This window comes from Gorilla gorilla, chromosome 18 (genome assembly GCF_029281585.2).
Source record: "Gorilla gorilla gorilla isolate KB3781 chromosome 18, NHGRI_mGorGor1-v2.1_pri, whole genome shotgun sequence".
NCBI lineage: Eukaryota > Metazoa > Chordata > Mammalia > Primates > Hominidae > Gorilla > Gorilla gorilla.
The window spans coordinates 9100426-9121234 of NC_073242.2; the positions used below are offsets into that span (position 1 = coordinate 9100426).

The 20809-nt window shown below is 45.6% G+C and overlaps 1 protein-coding gene across 1 annotated transcript in view; it reads left to right on the plus strand.

Moving 5' to 3' along the window:
• Positions 1 to 20809, plus strand: part of RBFOX1 (RNA binding fox-1 homolog 1) — a 2483553-nt gene that overhangs the window by 211720 nt on the left and 2251024 nt on the right. The window contains exon 2 of the mRNA XM_063699486.1: positions 18041 to 18079. Coding sequence (XP_063555556.1) covers positions 18041 to 18079 — 39 coding nt within the window. The remainder of the gene's footprint in view (positions 1 to 18040; positions 18080 to 20809) is intronic.

Below are 20809 nucleotides of genomic sequence, written 5' to 3' on the forward strand. Positions count from 1 at the left end.
CCTCATCTCTTCAGGTTGCTTTGTTATTGTGCATTCTCAGAATTGTGCTTGTTTCCTTCACAGTAGCACAAACCTCAGTTTCTGTTTATGTATATTGTCATGATTCTTTGATTGCCATTGCCTCATATCAGACCCTAAACACTACAAGGTTTGGAGAGATTAACTAAGTTGCCCAAGATCTAAAGGGTCACAGTCAGGATTTGAACCCACATCTATCTGGCCCCATGCTTTCTGTGCAGTCTAATATTGACCTGGAAGTATAGAACTACATGTTTCACCTCTAGCTTTGTTTTTTGAGACAGGGTTTCTCTCGGTTGCCCAGGATGAGAACAGTGGCACAATCACAGCTCACTGCAATCGCAAACTCCTGGGCTCAAGTGATCCTCCCACCTCAGCCCCCCGAGTAGATGGAAACACAGATGCATGCCACCATGCCTGGCTATTTTTTTATTTTTTGTAGAGACAGAGTCTCACTATGTTGCCCAGTCTGGTCTCAAACTGCTGGATTCAAGTGATCGTCCCACCTCAGCCTCCCAAAGGTCTTGGATTACAGGGCTGAGCCACTGCACCCAGCCCACCTCTAGCTGTGTGCATCTCCCCTTCTAATTTACTGAAGTTATGCAGAGCTTTCTACATGCGTTTAGTGGTGTAAAGATAATAATAATAGCACCTACCATTTTCTGAGATCTATTTGCAAGGTACTGGGGTAAGTGTCCTGCATGCATTGACCACTTGGATCTGAGAAAGCAGGAACTATGTAATTCACCTCATTGTGCAAATAAGAAAGGGTTAGGCAGGAGAGGTGGCATGCCCAAAGTCTCTCTCACAGGCAGGATTTGAGCCTGATCCTTGTGAATTTCCAGCCTGTGGCATTGCACCTTCAATTCTGTCTCCCTGCTGACACATTCCACCTTGAAGAAAAATGCAAATGAGGTGACAAGGGGGCAAGCCTGAGGCTCTGGGTCCTGCTTACATAAACAGCCCCTGAGATTTATGAAGGGTTCCAGGAAGAAGAGTGATCGATTGGCTGCAGGTTTATTACTCATGGATTTCTTTGGCCTGGGCACATACAGACCACAGGGAATTTGAGGCAGTGTGGAGGGCCCCTTCTAACGGTTCTTTCATGCTCGAACCCTGCTGCGGTATAACCAGGGGGGCTGTGTGTGGGGAGGGCCTCTTTGGCATCAAAAGGCGTTGACGCTGCTAGGAGAGGTTGAGCACATCCCTTTCTTTCTTTGTTCTCTGGAGTGTACTGTTTTGCTTGGATTTATGCAAATGGCTCCACAGGGGGATCTCAGTGCCAAGGAAAGGAGAAAGGATTGTTCTCTGAGGTCAGAGTCAGGGAAGAAACTTGCCACCACAACCGCTCCGTGTTGGAATTTGGCTCTGATGCCTTGTTGGGAGTGGGACTTTGGGCAGGAGATGCTGCAGGCCCTCTTGTGACTTTGGGTAGCCTCGTCTGGGACCGCAGGGATTCAGAGCTGGAGGTGCGCACCAGATGCACACAGGAGCCCAGTTTGGGGTAACATGTCCAGGCTTTGGGGCAGTCCTGTGCAGCTCAATAGCTCTGTGACCTGGGCAAGCTCAAGGGTAAGCTTGTCTGAGCCTCAGTGTTCTCATCTGGAAAATGGGGCTGATCACGGGCCATATCTGTCAGCATGACTGTGATGATTAAATTAGGTCACATGTAACCTGGTTGGCCAGTGCCTGGTACAGAGTGGGCACTCGAGGAATGGCAGATATACCTGAAAATATCCAACGGATTGAGTCCCTGAACCACAGCCTCCTGTTTATTACTGTTGAACAGTATGGAGTCTGTCTGATGTGAGAGAACCAGAGCTCTTCTTCCTCTGCTCTGATTGGTTCCAGTTGTTAATTTCTAAGACCCATTTATTTCCACCCCCACTTCACTCTGAAGAACAAAGACATCCTGCTGAAGGATCAGGAAATGAGAGATAGAAAGGAGACCTCTCAGAGAGCGATGATTTGTAATGACCCATCAACAGGGATAATCTCCACTGTGGCGAAAAATAATGAAACATCGATTCTCAGAACCTATTAAAAGTCAGATTTATATGAGAATTTAAAAAAGCAATTAGTCTGCCTTGAAAACTAATTAGTACCCCAACCCTGCCTTTGAATGGTTTGATGGGGGAGGTTATTAAGGGCCTACTAGGTGCAGGAACTTCAGAGGACTCAAAGATGGAAGGAACTCCACTTGTCGGGAAGGTGCTTCCTGTACTTTAGAAAGAGCAGATAGAAACAGAAATGACTATTATTTAAGAAAGAAATAGATTCTTCAGTAGAAGTCTAAGTACAATGTCATGAGGCTTCAAAGGAAGGAGAGAGACATCGTCCCTGGTTTTAATGATAGGCAGTGTCTCTTATCCTGTCCGGGTTCCACATACGGATACCTCTCAGCTCATTCATTCCGCTCTTTTTTCGTGTACCAGGCTCCCTGAGCTTTCTCTCCAGCCCTTTCAAGTTTTACTTTGCATACTCTCTGGGTGGGCTTAGTCATGCCTACAACTACCAGCTGCCCACCATGTGGTCTGATACCTACCTTCCCTACCTCTGGGCTTCTCCCTGAGCTCCAGCTGTCTGGCTGTCTCTCTGGGGATCAAAATCAAATTCACCATCTCCCTCCACCCCCAAACCCATTGCCTCTTCTGGGTTCCTCTCCCAGGTTAATGCCATCCCCATGGGCCCAAGCCCTCAAGTCTTAATTCCTGATTCTGATTTATCTCTCTGTCTCTCTCTCTCTCTCTCTTTTTTTTTTTTTTTTGAGACAGAGTCTTGCTCTGTCGCCTAGGCTGGAGTGCAGTGGCACGATCTCAGCTCACTGCAACCTCTGCTTCTCGGGTTCAAACGATCCTTCCACCTCAGCTTCCCAAGTAGCTGGGATTACAGGCATGCACCACCATGCCCAGCTAATTTTTGTATTTTTAGCAGAGATAAGGTTTTTGTCTGCTTGTTTCAAACTCCTGGCCTCAAGTGATCCACCCGCCTCAACCTCCCAAAGTGCTGGGGTTACAGGGGTGAGTTACCACACCCGGGCTGATTCATCCCTCTATTCTGCCTCTCACATCTGATTGTCACCGGATACTACAGATTTCACTTCTTAAACATTTCTTGAGACCCGTTTCTCCTTTCATTCCCACTGCCTTTCGCCAGTACTGTTAGCACCCATTTCAACAATTCCCATTTGTTCCTCTGCCTTTCACCTGCCCTGCCTTACCTGTCCCTCATCCACACTGCTAACCAGTGACCTTTTTGAAAAGTAAACCATAAACCTTGACTTTTTTTTTTGAGACAGAGTCTCACTTTGTCACCCAGGCTGTAGTGCAATGGCATGGTCCTGGCTCACTGCAACCTCCGCCTCCTAGGTTCAAGCCATTCTCCCGCCTCAGCCTCCTGAATAGCTTGGATTACAGGCATGCACCACCACACCTGGCTAATTTTTGTATTTTTAGTAGGGACAGGGTTTGCTCAGGCTGGCCTCGAATTCCTGACCTTGTGATCCACCTGCTTGGCTTCCCAAAGTGCTGGATTACAGGTGTGAACCACCACGCTCTGCCAAACCTTGACTTTTTTTACTTGAAATGTTTCAGCGTGTCTTCAAGGCCCTTAGGGTGATTCACTGCTCCTGGGCATTTCAGTATGTCCTTCTGCAACTGGGACTCTGTTTACCTCTCTTACTTTGTCCCTTGCAACTTTCTAGCAATTCCCTCCTCTAATCTTTTCAGTCGATTGGTCAATCAGTCAGTCAGTCTATCCCTACCTTCCTTCTTTCTCTCACTCCATCTATCCATATTTATCAAGCTCCTACTGTGTCCCAGCCCTAGACTAAGAGCTGAGTTTATAGTGAGGAACAAAACAGACATGGTCCTTGACCTCCTCAAGGTCATAGTCTAGGGAACAGTCTGTTAATATACAGACAACCAATAACTAAGTGTGAAGGGTTCCAGGAAGAAAATCCAGGGTGATATGAGAGAGATTGATGGGAGTAGGGAAGTGCATTAAGGATCTTAGATTCAACTAAACATTTAGATTCATAAGAATACCATGGCACACTCTTAGCGTCACATACTGTAGAAGGATAGAGGATAGGACACCTAGCCCAGCACTAGGGCAGCACCAGGCACCCCTCTTCATCAACAATTCATGCTCTGGTGTAAGGAAATGACCCCACATGGGGCAGGTGTTGTTCTGCCTTGGCTCAGAAGCTACATGCATCATAGGAGTCAGTATATCCTCTTAATACACCATAGGCAGAGCTCTTAGAATCCCTGCAAGTAGCATCCCATTATGAGTAATGGCATCCAAAGCACAGCACCCCATCAGGTACTTATCATTCATTTGTACTTCTTCCCAGACCAGGTGCAAAACACCAGTTAGAGATCAGCTTTACTCTAAGCAATGTTGCCTAATAATATAATTGATATCCTGACTAATTAGGTACGAGGGTGACAGTGCTAGGAAGTTAGCCGAAGGGTAAGTTCTCATGCAGAAGGAGAAAGGGTTTTGTTATTTCTTTGCCCACTGGGAGATTTTGTTGGGGTGGTTGGTGAAAGGGAGTACTTAAGCTTAGTTCCCAAGTATGAAAAAGATGGGGGAAGAACATTCTAGGCAAAAGGAATTGAAAGAGGTTGGCGTGTTCCAGGAAGGGTGACCAAAGAGAGGGAGGGAAAAGGAGAGTCATAGAAGATGAGGCCAGAGAGGTGGCTGAGGCCAAATCGTGCCAGCCTGTATGAGGAGTTTGGGTTTTATTTGAAGTTTGGATTTTATTCCTTGTTCTTGTTGACTCAAGGTGAAATGCAGTTTCTCACTGAGAGAACAGGCACTTCCAGCCTCCTAGGTACAGAGATCTCTGGCCGAAGTCCTTCACACTTCCCTCTGGAGGGAGGAGTCTCTATCAAGAGATATTCCAATGTCACATTGCTGTATAGCAAACCACCCTAAACTTAGAGGCAGAAAACAACTATCTGATTAAACTCTTAGAGTCTGTGGGTCAGAAGTTTGAACAGGTGTGAAGGTTAATTTTATTAATGTTTATCAACTTGGTTGGACCACAGTGCCTAGACGTGTGGTTACATGTTATTCTGTGAGGGTGTTTTTATCTAAGGCATTAATATTGAAATTGGTGGGTGGTGAGTAAAGTAAATTGCCCTCTACAATGTGGGTGGGCTGTATCCAATCAGTTGAAGGCCTGAATAGAAGAAAAGGTTGACCTCCTCTGAGCAAGAGGGAATTCTGCAGTAGGTGGCCCTTGGACTTGAACTATGGCATCTACTCTACCTGGGTCTCTATTTGATTATCCACCTTGCAGATTTAGGATTTAGCAGCCTCCATAATCATGTAAACCAATTCCTTAAAATATTTCTTTCTTTCTTTTTCTTTCTTTCTTTCTTTCTTTCTTTCTTTCTTTCTTTCTTTCTTTCTTTCCTTTCTTTCTTTCTTTCTTTCCTTTCTTTCTTTTCTTTCTTTCTTTCCTTTCTTTCTTTCCTTCCTTCCTTCTTTCTCTTTCTTTCTTTCTCTCTTTCTTTCTTTCTCTGTCTCTTTCTTTCTCTGTGTCTTTCTCTCCCTTTGTCTCTCTCTTTCCCTTTCCTATTGGTTCTTTCTCTCTAAAGTACCTTGACTGATAAAACAGGCCACAATCAGAATGACTTGACTGTACTCCACATGTCTTGGGCCTCATCTGAAATGACTTGAAGACTAGGCCCAGCTGGGGTTACTGACCAGAGTGCCTTCACATGGCCTTTCTGTATAACTTGAGCTCCCCATAACACAGTGGCTTGTTTCCAAGAGGGAGTGCTCAGGGAGTGAATTTCCCAAGAGAGCAACGCAGATATATGGCCTTTTATGATACGACTTCAGAAGCTGCCTAGTATCACTTGTGCCATACTCTGCTGGTTGAAGCAGTCCTGAGCCCTCCCAGATTCAAGGGAAGGTATATCGACCCACCTCTTGATAGGAGGGGTATCAAATCATTTAGGGTCTTGTTTTCAAAACCACCCCAAGGAGGCCTTGGAGAATATTTGAGATTCTTTCTTTCATTCTTACCTAAGGTAACCAGATACATTTTCAGTATTTCTTTTTTCTCCCTTAGGTTTTTATGATGTTTTACTCATCTGGATTCCCTTCTCCCACACAGACCCATTATTTCCCTTTTTACTCTCCATGCATCTGATTTTCAGCAACATAGACAGGCAGCCCTTTAGTGGTCACTTTCATTCTCTTTGCCCATTCTCCTAATAGAAAGATGGCAGCATGCACACAATACTGAACAAGAAGTGAAATGCAGGGTGAAGGGTGCTTGGCTAGAGAACCCTGGTTTCGAGAAATAAGTCCTTGAAATAAAGGTGATTGGTGTTGAAACATTAAAATTAGCCTTTGACTATATCCTTCACGTTGGGGTGGCAATTCAGAGCATTAACCTAAGGCTTCCAGTGTTTTTATCAGGCATTGTTCTAAATAAATCTCATGATTTTTGTTGAGTTTCATAATGTTAAGAATACCGAAGTAATATGTGTGCATTGTGAAAAAATTGGAAAATGGAGAAAAATATACAAGAAGAAATAAAAGACAACTAATGATAATATTATGGCATATATCATTTTTTTAAAAAAAATGCTTAACATGAGCTTATTCTATCTATAGTCAAAAAAACTTACAATACCTTAAGCCCATTTCTCCATGCCACTAGACAAAATGTTGAAATGTCAATTTCAACAGCTTGCATAATACTCAATGATATGAACGTGCTATACTTCATTTAACCAATCCTCAAATGTTGGATATTTATTTCAAGGTTGTGTTGGGTTTTTTGACTCATGTAGGGTGAAAAAAAGTGAAACTCGCCTTGTTTATCGTCATGTTTTCCACCTCCCATGGGTTACCTTCATTTGGGGGAACAGATTTGAAAGGTTGTGTTGTGGAAGTAGAATCATTCTGTGTAGTCCCTGAGGGTCAGTGATAGGTCGATGGTGATGATGATGATAGTCATGATAGCAATCACGTTTCTGATTGATACTACTTATTTAATATGCCCACCCACATGCTCATTTTAAAGACCTACACATCATCCTTGCTTTGTTCCTTTTTCTCACCTGCCACACACAGTCACCAAGACTTGTCAAGTCATTGTATGAAATATTTCTTGACTCTGCCCATTTTCTTCCCATTCCCTTGGATACCTCTCTTCTCTTGATTTCTTTAATAGCTGTTAGCTGGGGAACTGTCTTCCAGCTAGGATGGCCCCTGTGAAGGGCAGCCCTGGTCATGTAATTGCAATGCTTGAATCTCATCCCTCTTGGAATAACATCTAACCCCTTTCACATGGCTCCTGAGACCCAGCCTTGCCTCAAGCCACTCCCCACTTCTCTTCTCCAGCCATTTTAAACTTTTCTTGTCTCTAGCACATTCCACCTCTAGGCCTTTATCTTAGTCCGTTTGGGCTGCTATAACAAATATGGATGAAGTGGCTTAAACAATAGAAATTTATTTCACACAGTTCTAAAGGCTGGGAATTCCAAGATTGAGGTGCTGGCCGGTTTGGTTCCAGGGGAGGACTCGCTTCCTGGTTTGTGGATGGCTGTCTTCTCACTGTGTCCTCACATGGTGGGGAGAGAGATCATCTATCTCTTTATTTATTTATTTTTTGAGACTGAGTCTTGTTCTGCCACCCAGACTGGAGAGCAATGACATGATCTTGGCTCACTGCAACCTCCACCTCCCGGGTTCAAGATCCTCCTGCCTCAGCCTCCCAAGTAGCTGGGACTATAGGCATGCACCACTATACCTGGATAATTTTTATATTTTTAGTAGAGATGGGGTTTCACCATGTTGGCCAGGCTGGTCTCAAACTTCTGACCTCAGGTGATCCATCTGCCTCGGCCTCTCAAAGTGCTGGGATTACAAGTGTGAGCCCCTGCACCCAGCCCATCTATCTCTTTTTATAAGAGCACTAATCCCATTCATGAGAGTTCCACTTTCATGAGCTGATCACCTCCCAGTGGACCCACCTCTGAAGAGCATCACATTGAGGATTAAGGCTCCATCTTAGGAATTTTGGGGCCACACAGGCATTCAGTTCCATAGCAGCCTTTGAGTTAACTCTTTCCTCTGCATGGAGCACTCTTCCTCCTCTTTCTTAGGTTGTCTTAGTGCAGATACTGCTTTCTCCAAGAAGCCTTCCGGGACCATGCGCCCACACCTGTAACTGGGTTAGGTGCCCTGCTGGGGCCTACTGTGACTATCTGTGTGGATTCACTTCCTGGTACTTATTTTAATTGTTGCAGAATTTTGTCTTTCTTTCCATTGAACCATGAGCTCTGTGAGAGTAGGGTTCCTTCTTTCTTCCCAGCAGATTTTAGCCTTGAGCCCTGCACGTAACATGCCCTCCTTAACTATATGAATAAACGAAAGCCATGACTGCCATTTCTTGGCCAAGCCCACTCGCAAGATGAGAACTCTGACCCACTTACAAGAACCAACTTGAATAGCCTCCCCTCTTTGCTTTCTCGGGGATAGAAAATTGTCTTCTGGGCAGAAAAATGCTTTAAGAACAGACTAGGAGATCATTTGTGTAAATCATTAATCTGTTTACTATTTTTATTTGCATTGGATATCAAATTAAATATTGCATTAAGTGAATTAAATATTAATGTTGCATTAAATATATATTACATTTTAAAAATTAAGTGCTAGGTGCTCTTTGCTTTGGAGTTGGATTATGATGGCTTTAGCACAGTCAGCCCAGGATATGCTGCATGTGGTCATTGTCTATGTCATCAAGGAATCAATGATTTATTAGAGCTCATGGGAATAAGAAAAAAAACGGTGGGGAGGAAGGGGGTTGAGGGTCTGTGGATGGGTGGTGTAGCCGGGAGGGCACCATAGCACAGTGAGAGTTGATGTTTGAGGATTGAGAAGAAAAGAGAAGAAGTGGGAAGCTATATAATGTATTGTGCTATGCAATTTACATGGATTATCTCATTTAATTCTCATTAGAGATAAATGAAACAGGTAAAGTTATTATTTTGCCTTACATAGGTGAAAACTGAGCCTCAAAGGTTAGGCAAGGCCTCACAGCCTAGACTGGGCCATCCCAGCCACAGTAGTCTTAACTATGACCCTCTACTGCTCTTGAAGGAAGTGCTTTCAGGTTGCCATGAATCCAAATAGACAACTGGGTTTTAAGGAATTTTAAGTTTTGGCTGTCTGTATTCCTAACAACTGGAAAATATAACAAAACTTAAACCTATTCATCCCTGCCTTCATGCATCCATCCATCCATCCATTCACCCTTCCACAGTATTGGTTCTTACTGAGTTCCTGATGGGTACCAGGAATGGCCAACTCTGGGGATATAGTAGAGAACAAGGTAGATATGATCCGTCTGCTAATGGATCTCATAGTCTTGTGGCAGAAGCCAAGAGCACCTGGCTTCAACTCTTCCAGGCTCTTTTCTCCTCCATCAAGATGCTTCCATCTCTGTACCACTCTTGGCCCATGTGATGTTCCATATCCCATGTTTCTGAAGAGCCAGGGCAGATGCTCCCTTAAGGGAGATCTCTGCTTCCTTGTTGCTTACCATGCCCTGGCCCCTTGGTGACTCTCTGAGTCTCTGGTGAACGTCGTCTTTTCTTGGTGATGGAGTTCCCACATTCTAGGCAGTAATGACATATGATCTCCACAGGTGGACATGCATTGGCATGTAAGCCAGATATGACCCTTGTCCCCTGTGCTTAGGGCCTCATCCTAATCTCAGATCAGCTGCTCCTCATCCCATCTGCATGGCAGATATAGCTCCAGCTCACCTATTCACATGGGTCTTCAGGCTTGACTGCATCCCATGCAGTGTGGTGGGTTTTGTGGGACCCCACGTGGATTTTGACACAGAGAGAAGACCCTTAGCACTTTGCTAAACCGCCTCGAAAGGCTCTCAGGTCCCCAGATCCATGCTTCCGTTTAGACCTCCTCTCTGAATCCCAGGCTCACTTGACCAGCCGCCTGACCACTCTAAATGGATGTCTCAAGGCCATCTCAAATGCCGCATGTCCACTTGTCTCATGTCTGTGCAACACTTTCTCACGATCCCCCAATTTCTCCTTCCCCCACAAATCTTTTTCAGTTTACTAATAAGAATCGTCCTTCACCAAAAAAGCAAGTCGGGAAATGAGAGGTCATGATCTTAACCCTTCCTCCCCGACTCACAGCACACATACACACATGCACGCACACACACGCACCTGCATACACTCACGCCATGACCTACCAGCAAGTCCTCTTGATTCTGAGCTCAGAGACTGCTTACACCGAGATGAAATGTGAGATTAACAGTTCCAAAATATTTCTCGAGTCTCTCTCCTTCTCTTCATCCCTTCCACCAACACCTTAATCTCCACTGCCTTTCCGTGTCCCCACTCCCAGTTCTTTATGACAAAGCTTGATTTATTCTCAGCTGCAAAGATATTCCATGGCCTCTTTCCTACAGTTGCACGTTTAGTTTTCCTGTTTTGTCTGATTCTGTTTCCTAAAAGTCAATGATCAGTCTCTGGATGGGGAGACAGGTGAGGAGCTAGGAGTGTAAAGTCGGCATGTTTTATCCATCAAGGGGTAATGAGGGGGCACAGTATAGGGTCATTTGTGTGAGGGCTTGGACCCACCATACTCTGTCCTCTTCTCTCCAGCTCTCCGTGCCCTCTGCAAAGGGTCCACAGACATGCCTGTGTCTGAATCTTCATTCATGCTTGCATCTTCTTCATTTATCCAAGTTCTGCTCATAACTCCAACTAGGAACTCCACAAACGTTCCCTTACTCCTTCACTGCCTTTTCTTCTCTGGATTCCTGCTGTGTGTCAGCATCTCATGTTAGCATTTAGTGGTTTTCAGTTTGTTTTCTGAGGGTCGCTTTCCTGAGTCACTTGGAAACTACTGACATCAAGTGAGTCCTTATTTCTGCATGATGCCAAATGAGAACCTCAGGTATATGAGAGACTCAGTAGACAAGAGGGGTCTTGGAACCAGAATCTGACAGAGAAGGTTTGAATCCCAGCCCACTGACTTTTGCAACCCTCAGACCTTTACTTCTCTGTTTTCATGATTGTTGAAGCAGGAATAGTAATAATCTTGTGGTCTTATCATAAGGACTAAACGTTTTAATTCTTGTATAATGGGATGGAGTTTACCATTATCCCATCTACACCATTGCACCTCCCTGATATTTTAAGGGACTTGTAATTTTCCTTTGAATAAGGAGAGGGCACCATTGAAAAGAGGGGCACATCACATGGATAAGTTTTGTTGCGGTCCTGCAGAGGCTCAGGGCCCAGGAGAAACCCTTCTGTGCCACCCACAGTCCTTGGGCAGCTGATGGTGGTGAAGGACTCCTCCCAGATCGTGGTGAGGACTCGGCTGACAGTGCTTCTTGTCACAGCAACATGCTTTCCAGTGAAGGGTGAGGAATGTTCTGTAGGCATTTGTTCTGCAGCTTCCTTTAGATATCAAAAGGGCTGACCGCTGTTTCCTCCTCTTTTCATGCCTGCTAAAGTAATCCTAATCTTCCCTGAGGCCAGGAAGATGCCTCTGAGTGATGAAGATTCACATTCAAGGAAGGCACAAAGGAAAAGCACAGAGATAAATCTGAGTCCTAATCCCACTGCAGGAGCAGAGCGCATCACCTGGCTCGCACTGTTTTGGCATCGCGTAGTAGCGATTACACATATTGTCACTTGTCATCAGGAAGGGGGGTGGGTGGTGAAGGGATGTGCTCAGATGTCAAGGTTGAAATTCTGCTCATGAAATGGATGACAAGGAAAGGAATGTCTGCAGAAATACTTCCTGTCTCATTGTCTCTACTGGGGTGGGGGTCCCATCATTTCCATGGGGCTCCTGCAGTTTTGCATTCTTGGTGTGCCTTCTATGAGATTGCAGACTGGAGAGGAAAACAGAAAGCCAGCTCCCAAGGTGACTGAACCCCGTCGTGGTCTTGCTGTTTGCAAGGTTAGACCAGCAGAGAATGGCTGCATCTCTAATAGTGGTGCAGAGAGTGGTAACATCTGAACTTGTGCAGAGTTCACTGGTTTGTTAATTCAAGAGTGCAATCAGAGGCTCGATGATCTGCCCCGCACTCTGCCGCCTCTGCCTCTCCTAGCGTTTCCCACGCCTCCTTTCCCCTCGAGGCACTCATTTCTAGACTTGGAGAGCCGAGGGGGCGGCTGAGGAAACCAGCAGGCTGGCAGGGAGGGCAGGCACCTAATTATTGTGCTGGGCACTGTTCAGAACTAAAACTTTGGGCCCTGCAGCTGCAAACAACCAGGCTGGGATGAAAGTTTCATGCAGTTTTTTCTTCCCTTTAAAGTCTATTGGGACATTTTCAGCTGAGGAAAAAGGGGCAGAGTCTGCCTTAATCCTTGCCTGTCCCATATTTCTGCCTTTAAGTGGATTCAAGCCCGAGCCTTGTAATTATCTCAAAAATAGACCTGGTGGCCACGGTGCATTTGGTGGGTTTCCTTGGCAGAACCTAATGAAACAGTGTGGCCAGGAGGAGATAGCTTGCTGGCAGGGTGGATGGATGGCCCTGTGTCTGTTAATCTCACATTTCATCTCAGTTTAAGCAGTCTCTGAGCTCATTAATTGTCTTTCTGAGAAGGGCCAGGCATTTATCTTTGAGAGCCATCTAGCTTCACTGAGCTCATCCAGTCTAAAGAGAAGGGAAGGGACAAGGGGTGGCTATCTACCCAATTCTACTGAACAAAAAATATATAGCTAGACAGGGCAGATGGCTCTTGATCTATTTTGCCTGGTTGCCCACCAGAAAGGTGGCACCAATTTCCACTCCCACCGGTGGTGTAGGAGGGTGCGAGCTCCTCACACCATCACTGGCACTAAAGATTACCCATCTCTTTTCAACAAAAGGTGGAATGCTGTGCTTGCCTACATCCCATGAGCAAGCATAAAAGAAACCCAGCGAGTTTCTTTTTTTTTTTTATTTTTTTTGAGACGGAGTCTCGCTCTGTCACCCAGGCTGGAGTGCAGTGGCGCTATCTCGGCTCACTGTAAGCTCCGCCTCCCAGGTTCACGCCATTCTCCTGCCTCAGCCTCCTGGGTAGCTGGGACTACAGGGGCCCGCCACCGCACCCGGCTAATTTTTTGTATTTTTAGTAGAGACGGGGTTTCACCGTGTTAGCCAGGATGGTCTCAATCTCCTGACCTCGTGATCCGCCCGCCTCGGCCTCCCAAAGCTCTGGGATGACAGGCGTGAGCCACCGCGCCCGGCCGGAAACCCAGTGAATTTCTAATGCACACGGAGCACCTGTGTGTTTTAAAGAAGCAGGATACACAATAACTCAAGTTTTACCAGAGTATAAAGTGGCCCTTTACTTTGTACATTGTGATAGTTTTGAACTACCAAATTCCTAAAAATGTGGTATTTTTAGGAATTTTGGATGCTGATCAGTAGGGAAATAAATACATTATGATGCATCCACGGCATGGAATTCTACGCACCTGTTAGGAAAGAAGGAATTGGTGTCTCCACACTAAGGGCTCTGGACTGTGGTCCCCTGGGGACATTTGGCCTCTTCTGGAGTCCTTTCTGGTTGTTATAATTGAAGGAGGAGATGTAAGAGTGGTATTTGGTGGGTAAAGGCCAGGGGCACTACTAAATGTCCTATAGGCATGGGACAAGCCCCACGACAAAGAATAATCTGGCTTGAATTTTCAATGTTGCTGAAGTTAAGAAACCCATTTATCCATGATTTGTCTGGGAAAGGTGTTCATACTAAATTGATACATTTATAAAAAGAAAGTGTGCAGATCAACGTCTAAGCTTTGGTCCATTTTTAAAAAATGAAAGTATTTTTGTGTATGTATATATACATAGATGATAGATAGATATATTTTTGCATTTTTAGGAAAATGGTTAGAAGAATACACATCAACCTTGCATCCCTGGTTGTACTTCCAGGGTTGAGTTTGGAGAGTAGTAGGGAGTTTTCTCTTCCTTTATAATTCAAAGAGGAGTGGTTAGTAACATAACATGGATTTTGTTTTTTATAAATCCAACTGACACCTTACTTTTCTGGGATCACACATACTGAAAATGGATTTTTGCGGGGCAGTGCAGTGGCATGAAGTGCGTTGCTTTTCAAGGGACTGTTCTATGAAGCTGATCTCTTTATTCTCCTCTGTCTGCTGTTAGTAACCATTGAGCTTAGCAATACTAGATTTTGAGTTTCTAAATGAAAAAATAAAATGAAAATAATACAGGGAAATAAATGGATCCAAGTGCTTATAGATGCATAAAAGTGTTTTAAACCAGTTCATGGTGGCCGGGCATGTTGGGTCATGCCTGTAATTCCAGCACTTTGGGAGGCCGAGGTAGGCAGATCACCTGAGGTCAGGAGTTTCAGATCAGTCTGGCCAACGTGGTGAAACCCTGTGTCCACTAAAAATACAAAAATTAGCCAGGCGTGCTGACGCACAACTGTAATTCCAGCTACTCGGGAGGCTGATGCAGGAGAATCGCTTTAACCCGGGAGATGGAGGTTGCAGTAAGTCAAGATTGCACCACTGCACTCCAGCCTGGGTGACAGAGTGAGACTGTCTCAAAAAAAAAAAAAAAAAAAAGAAATAATAAAAAAAAATCCACTTCATGGCAACAGCAAGATTACAACACCCAGAAATGCAACCACTGTGGGAGGTGTATTTTGAACAAATTTGCTTTCAGCCAAATTGTGTTCAGCAGAACAAAGAGAGGTGTCCAGCAGCCTTTGAAGAGCCTCTCATTGCCATAACCAGGCCTGGGAGAATCGTGCTGTGCACAGCTGCAATGGATCAATAGCCCTGTGATGGACCAGCAGGAGGAGGGAATCAGGAGGTGCCAGGGCTTCAGGCTCAATGGGCTGGGAGAACGGGGATGCCTTCTGGGTGCCAGGAGGGGAAGGAGGCACAGCTGGGGAGAGAGGAGAGCTGGGCTTGGGCTGTGTGGAGTTGATAATGTCCGTGGGACACCCATGTGGAGAGGCCAAGAGGATGGTCCGTTGAGTCTGGTGCTCAGGAGAGCAGTTGGGGCTAGAACTGCAGAGTCAGGGGTCCCCAGTGAGGTAGACATTGGGGTCCACATGCCATGGTAAATGATTCTCTTGGAGGGCAAAGGGCAGACCCTACGGGATGTTTGCATTCCTAGGATAGGCATAGAGAAAGGAGGAAACGCCTCAGGAAAAGATGTCAGAGAGGGGACACAACAGAGCTTGAAGAAGGGAGACTCACTGGAGAGCATTGTAGTTGTGGACTAAGCTGTCTGGGTGGGCAGGGAACCCAGGCACTGAGGAGTAGATGACAGGCGACCAAGGGTCCTTGCATCATCTCCTTCTCCTTCAGAGCTGTAGCTTTATGTGGATTTTTTTGCAGCTCTCTCAGTACAGTGTTCTCCTCCCCAGACTGTAGGCGCCACGAGAGGCCTCCTGTGTTTTGTGCCCCATCATGTCTCCAGCATTCAGCCCAGCTCTGGAGGGTGGATGGCAAGAAGCAAAGAAAACAGAGCTGTGTAGTTGATAATGTGGTGAGCTTTGGGTGCGTTTCTGAGTCCCAAGAAAGGAGGCAATAGAGAAGGAGGGCTTGGAGATTGTGAAGGGGAGGCATGATGGATGGAGGAGGGGCTGGGGAGGCACAGGGTGTGGCTCTAGGGGCCTAGGAGGAAGGTCTGTATCTGTTCAGCCCCTGTGTGCAGACCCTGGTCTGCAGGCACCTCCTTTAGGAGCTTGAGGGCAGAGACCCACCTGAGCTGGCACAGGGGTCTGGAGACTGGGAGGAGAGGACCTTGAAAACCACAGACCATCTCGTTTGCACCTTTCAGAGGGGAGAGAAAAGCCATATCTGCCTGGGTGTGTGTGTGTTTGCTCAGGCTGCTGTAACAAAGTAATATACATGGAGTGGCTTAAACAGCAAATTTATTTCTCTCAGTTCTGGAGTCCAGAAGTCCAAGATCGAGGTGTCAGCAGGATTGGTTTCTTCTGAGGCCCCTCTCCTTGCCTTGTAGGTGGCCATCTCCTTGCTGCGTCCTCACCTGGCCTTTCTTCTCCGCTGCTGCATCCCTGACACCTCTTTGTGTGTCCAAATTTCATCTTCTTATGAAGACAGAAGTCAGACTGGATCAGGGCCCAGCCTAACAGCCTCATTTTAATTTAATCACCTCTTTAAAGGTCCTGTCTGCAAGTCAGTTACGTTCAGAAGTCCTAGGTTTGGGGTTGCAAACACAGGAGTTTTGTGGGGCGGGGTGCAATTCAGCTTAAAACACAGCCTTTGAGCAAGGCTGGGAGAAACAGCTCATTCTCCAGGTGTGTATCCAGCATCTACTCTGTGGATTACCTGTTTTCAAATTGTGACTGTAGGTCAAAGTCATGTCCCTCAGGACTCCTCTTCATGCAGCTGAGATGGAGCTGACTCACCCTAGCCCATGTTCGTTGTTAATTTCATGGTCATGGGCTCATCTAAGAACTGTAACAAACATACTAATAATAGCTGTTAACACTCAGGCCTTCAGTGGATGTTTTTCCATGGACCAGGCATGCGTGGCCTCTTTGAATCGTCACCCTGTGAAGTAGGCTGAGGAATTTGAGACTCAGCAAGTGGAGTCCCGTGGACTGCAAGGGTTGAATGTGGCTTTCTCCACAATGGCCAGATATGTTGTGCCTGAGACCTTGGGCAGCAGAGCAGAGCTGCATCTGGTCTCTGTCCACGGTGCTGCAGTGGGTAAGCTCCCAGGGGCACCTTGTTGAGTCTGGAGCCCTTGATGGGACCAGTTGGTTTTGGGGCAATTTCCTTGGCTGGGCTGGAAGAGGAGGTGCTGGTGGAGTTCATGGGGACCCTGAAAGGTCTGACGTTTTGGCAAGAAAAAAGGGGAGCTATGGTATCTTCTCCCACTTTAGGTGGGAAATCATCTTGTTCAATTGTGGAATACGGCAGAAGCACAAGGTTAGGTCAGAGAGAGAAAGAAAGAGAAGGTGTTCTTGGCTTGAAGAGTGATGTGCTGGGCTCGGGGCAGGCTGGCCCTCAGATTCATGTTCCATACAGTGTCTGTGCAGCGGGCCCTTGCCATTTTGACTAAGCCAGGGTCCTTCCTGTGCAAGCAACTGACTCAGCCTTCTAAGACCAAGGGGAGCATGTGTGGGGTTTGATCTCCTCCATGGGGGCTGCATTTGGTGAGGGGAGGAGTTGGGTTCTGACCCACCGGAGGTGCTTGGCTGAGTTCAGAGCCTGGTAGGGGCAGAGGGTGTATTTCAACTCCTGGGGCCCTGAAATCAGAGAATACTCACAGAGTGAGGTCTTCCTCAAGGCAGCAAGGGTTTCTGTGGGTGCCCTCTGGGAATCCTAGTTCAGGAGCTGGGGTGTTTTAAGAAAGAAATGCTATCTTCCTGTGGTTTCCCATATTGCTTAGAAAAACACCTGAACTTTGTATTTCAACCTGCAAGGCTAGATATGCTCTGGTCCCTGCCTGCCTCCTTGACATCATCTCTTTGCCTCTCCCATCACTCGGTTTGATGGTTCTGGCTGCTCTAGGCTGCCTCCTAGAGCTTGTCCATTGTCCCTGCCCCAGGGAGTGTGACCTGCCATCCCTCCATATGGAAGTCTCCTTCTTGTCATTCCACTCTCAGTGCTCCTTGACCCCTAGTCTAAAGTAACACCAGTTACTCTCCACCCCGTAATTCATCTTGTTATCATCATAGGAATTATCATTCTGATCTTATCTTCATTTATTATTAATAGTTATTGGTTAGCTTCCTTATTTACCATGTTCTCCCCCATCTTCCTTCTGTCTTATGGCAGCCATTTGTCGTCTTGTTTGTTGTGAAAAACAGAGCCTACAACAGAGCCTGACACATGTTAGGCATTTAATGGACGTTTTTAGAATGAATGAATAAAACATTCTTTTTTAAATCTAAGAGAAAAACAAAGCCAAAGCAATTGTTTCAATGTAGACTCAATGTTTCTTCTCTCTCTCTCTCTCTCTTTTTTTTTTTTTTTTTAAATGCAGGATCTACTGTCCCTGCCATACAGCCTGGTTGAGGGTCAGGTAAGTGCTCATTTTATCCTGACTTAGGATGTCTGTGAAGTCTGGTGGAAACGAAAGCAATAGAAAAGTCTTGCATCACAGCCCTGCAACTTCACTGCCCAGGGCAGACATCTGTAGTCAACCACAGCACAGTTCATCCCTTAGCAAGAAGGTCACTACTAATTGATCAGGGAAGGCTCATGAGATCAAACATACTTAGCATCTTTAATGTATGAGCTCCAGAAATGAAGTCATTTTTGCCAGGGTTGAGGGGTAGGCAGGCAGTTAAACAGCTTCTTATTGGGAACAATGAGGGTGCTTGCCTATATTTCATCATTGAGCTTTGAAGGTGAGTGAAGCCCACATCCTTGCATTATGCCACAATTTTATTAGCACTGGAGGTACCAGAGCTTGGCCATGTAAGAATATAATTGAACCAAACAGATCTATACCTTAGGGCAATGCATTTTTTTAAATCAATTTCAACTCTACGTTATTATTGTTGCTTGATAAGGAACTAATGTAATTTCTAATGAAGCCACATGGCCCTTGGATAGAGGAAGTAAGATTTTTATTTCCTCCACGATGTTGTATCCACTCTTCAATTAAAACCTGAGAAGGAAAATTAATACAAATGTAAGAATGTTTTTTCCTCAAGATTAGTGTCAAGATAGCATCTTTTTATTATATATGTAAATTTCCTGTGTAATAGGATTGGAGAGGATCGCATGGCTGGCCCTTGAGTGGATTGGAGATGGTTTAAGTGGCAAAGGAGGCTTTGTGGGGAGGCGGAATCTATGCTTGCTGTCATTTAAGTGGTGATTAGGGCATGCTCTGTGCCCTCTTGTTCCTCCTCCCACCCCTGTTACTGTCCACCCTTCCCCAGGCTCCTACTGTTGGCTGCCAGTTATGGGTAGAAGAGTTTGAGTAGCTGCTTTTTAAACAAATTGTATTGAGGTGAAATTCACATAGCATAATATTAGCCATTTTCAAATGAATAATTGAGAAGTATTTAGTACATTCACAGTGTTGGGCAATCACTACCTCTCTTTACTTCCAAAACATTTTCATCATGCCAAAGTAAAGCCCTGTACCCATTAAGCAGTCTCCCCTCTTGTTCTCCTCTCCCCTCAGCCCCTGACAGCCACCAGTCTGCATTCTGTCTCTGTGGGCTCACCTATTCTGAGTTTTTCACATAAGTGGAATCATATAGTAAGTGGCCTTTTGTGTCTGGCTTCTTTTACCAAGAAAACAGTTTGGCAGTTCCTCCAAAAGTTAAACATAGAATTACCATATGGCCCAGCAATTTCACTCCTACATATATACCCCAAAGTGCTGAGAACAGGTACTCAAACAAGCACATGGACACACAACTTCACAGTGACATTATTCATGGGAGCCAAAAGGAGAAATAGCTGACATGTCCAAATAAAATGTGGTCTATCCATGCAGTGGAATATTATACAGCCATAAAAAGGAAGGAAGCAGCAATCCATTCTACAACTTGGATGAATCTTGAACACATTATGCTGAGTAGCTCCCTTTTGCTTGATCTGGATCCTCTCTGTGCTGACATTGGCTGGTTTATCAGAAACACAGTTACAAGTTGTGAGATCCTGGGAGATTGGATCCATCTCAGGACAGAGGTCGCTACTTCTTCACTTGGCTTCCCGCCCTGTCCCTTAGCTTCATTCTAGCTTCTGAGGCTGGGAACTGAGAACAGAACATATTTATACCTTTTCCCTTGCTCTTGGTAGGTGTCTGCCCGTGCTGTGGTCACCCTGAACCAGTCTGCTTTCTGCAGGACCTGGTGGGGATGGCTGGATCTGACCAGTAGAGGTTTTCTTGGGAGGTGGGTACTAGAGCGGGCAAGCTCTGGCCTGTCTGTTGCCTCCTCTTCTGCTGCTTTGGAGAGCATGGAGCAGGTGGAGGAGGGATTCTCTCAGGTGCAGCTGCCTTCAGGCATTTTGCACTGCTGGGAGCTTCTCAGAGTCCTCTTTCTTTGTGGGGAGTATCATCCCAGCACCTGTGCTCATTTCCCAGCACACCCCCCAGGTGGACAAGTCATTTCAGGACTAGTTGGGTGTTTGGGAGGTGGGCTCTGTTAAAAGCCAACAGAGCAAGGAAGCATCTAATGAAGTGTTTGTTGTGGTGGGGGAGCAGTTTATAACATGCCAGGGATTATCCCAGGTGCCTTATTCACGTGCATTCATTGCTTCTGTCTACACTGCCTGAGTGATGGCACCATTGTTTCCCTCTTTATTAATCAGTTTATAATGGAAATTCATATAACATGAAGTTAGGCGTTTTACAGTGAGCAGCTCCGTGGGTTTTAGTGCATTCACAATGTGGTGCCACCATACCTTTATGTAGTTCCAAAACATTTTTGTCACCCCCAAAGGAGACCCTGCGACCATTAAGCTGTCACTCCCCCTTCCTCCATCCCCCAGCCCCTGACAACTGCTAGTCTGCATCCTGCCCCTGTGGATTTACCTCTTTTGGATATTTTATATAAATGGAATCATATAGTATGTGGTCTTCCATATCTGGCTTCTTTCATTCAGCATAATGTTTTTGAGATTTATTCATATCGTAGCATTCTCTCCTTTTTATGGCTGAATAATATTCCGTTGGAAGGCAAGACCACATGATTATCCATTCATCTAGGGGTGGAAATTTGGGTTGTGTCTACCTTTTGTCTATTGCAAAGAGTGTGCCACCATAAACATTTGTGCCCATGTACTTGTTTGA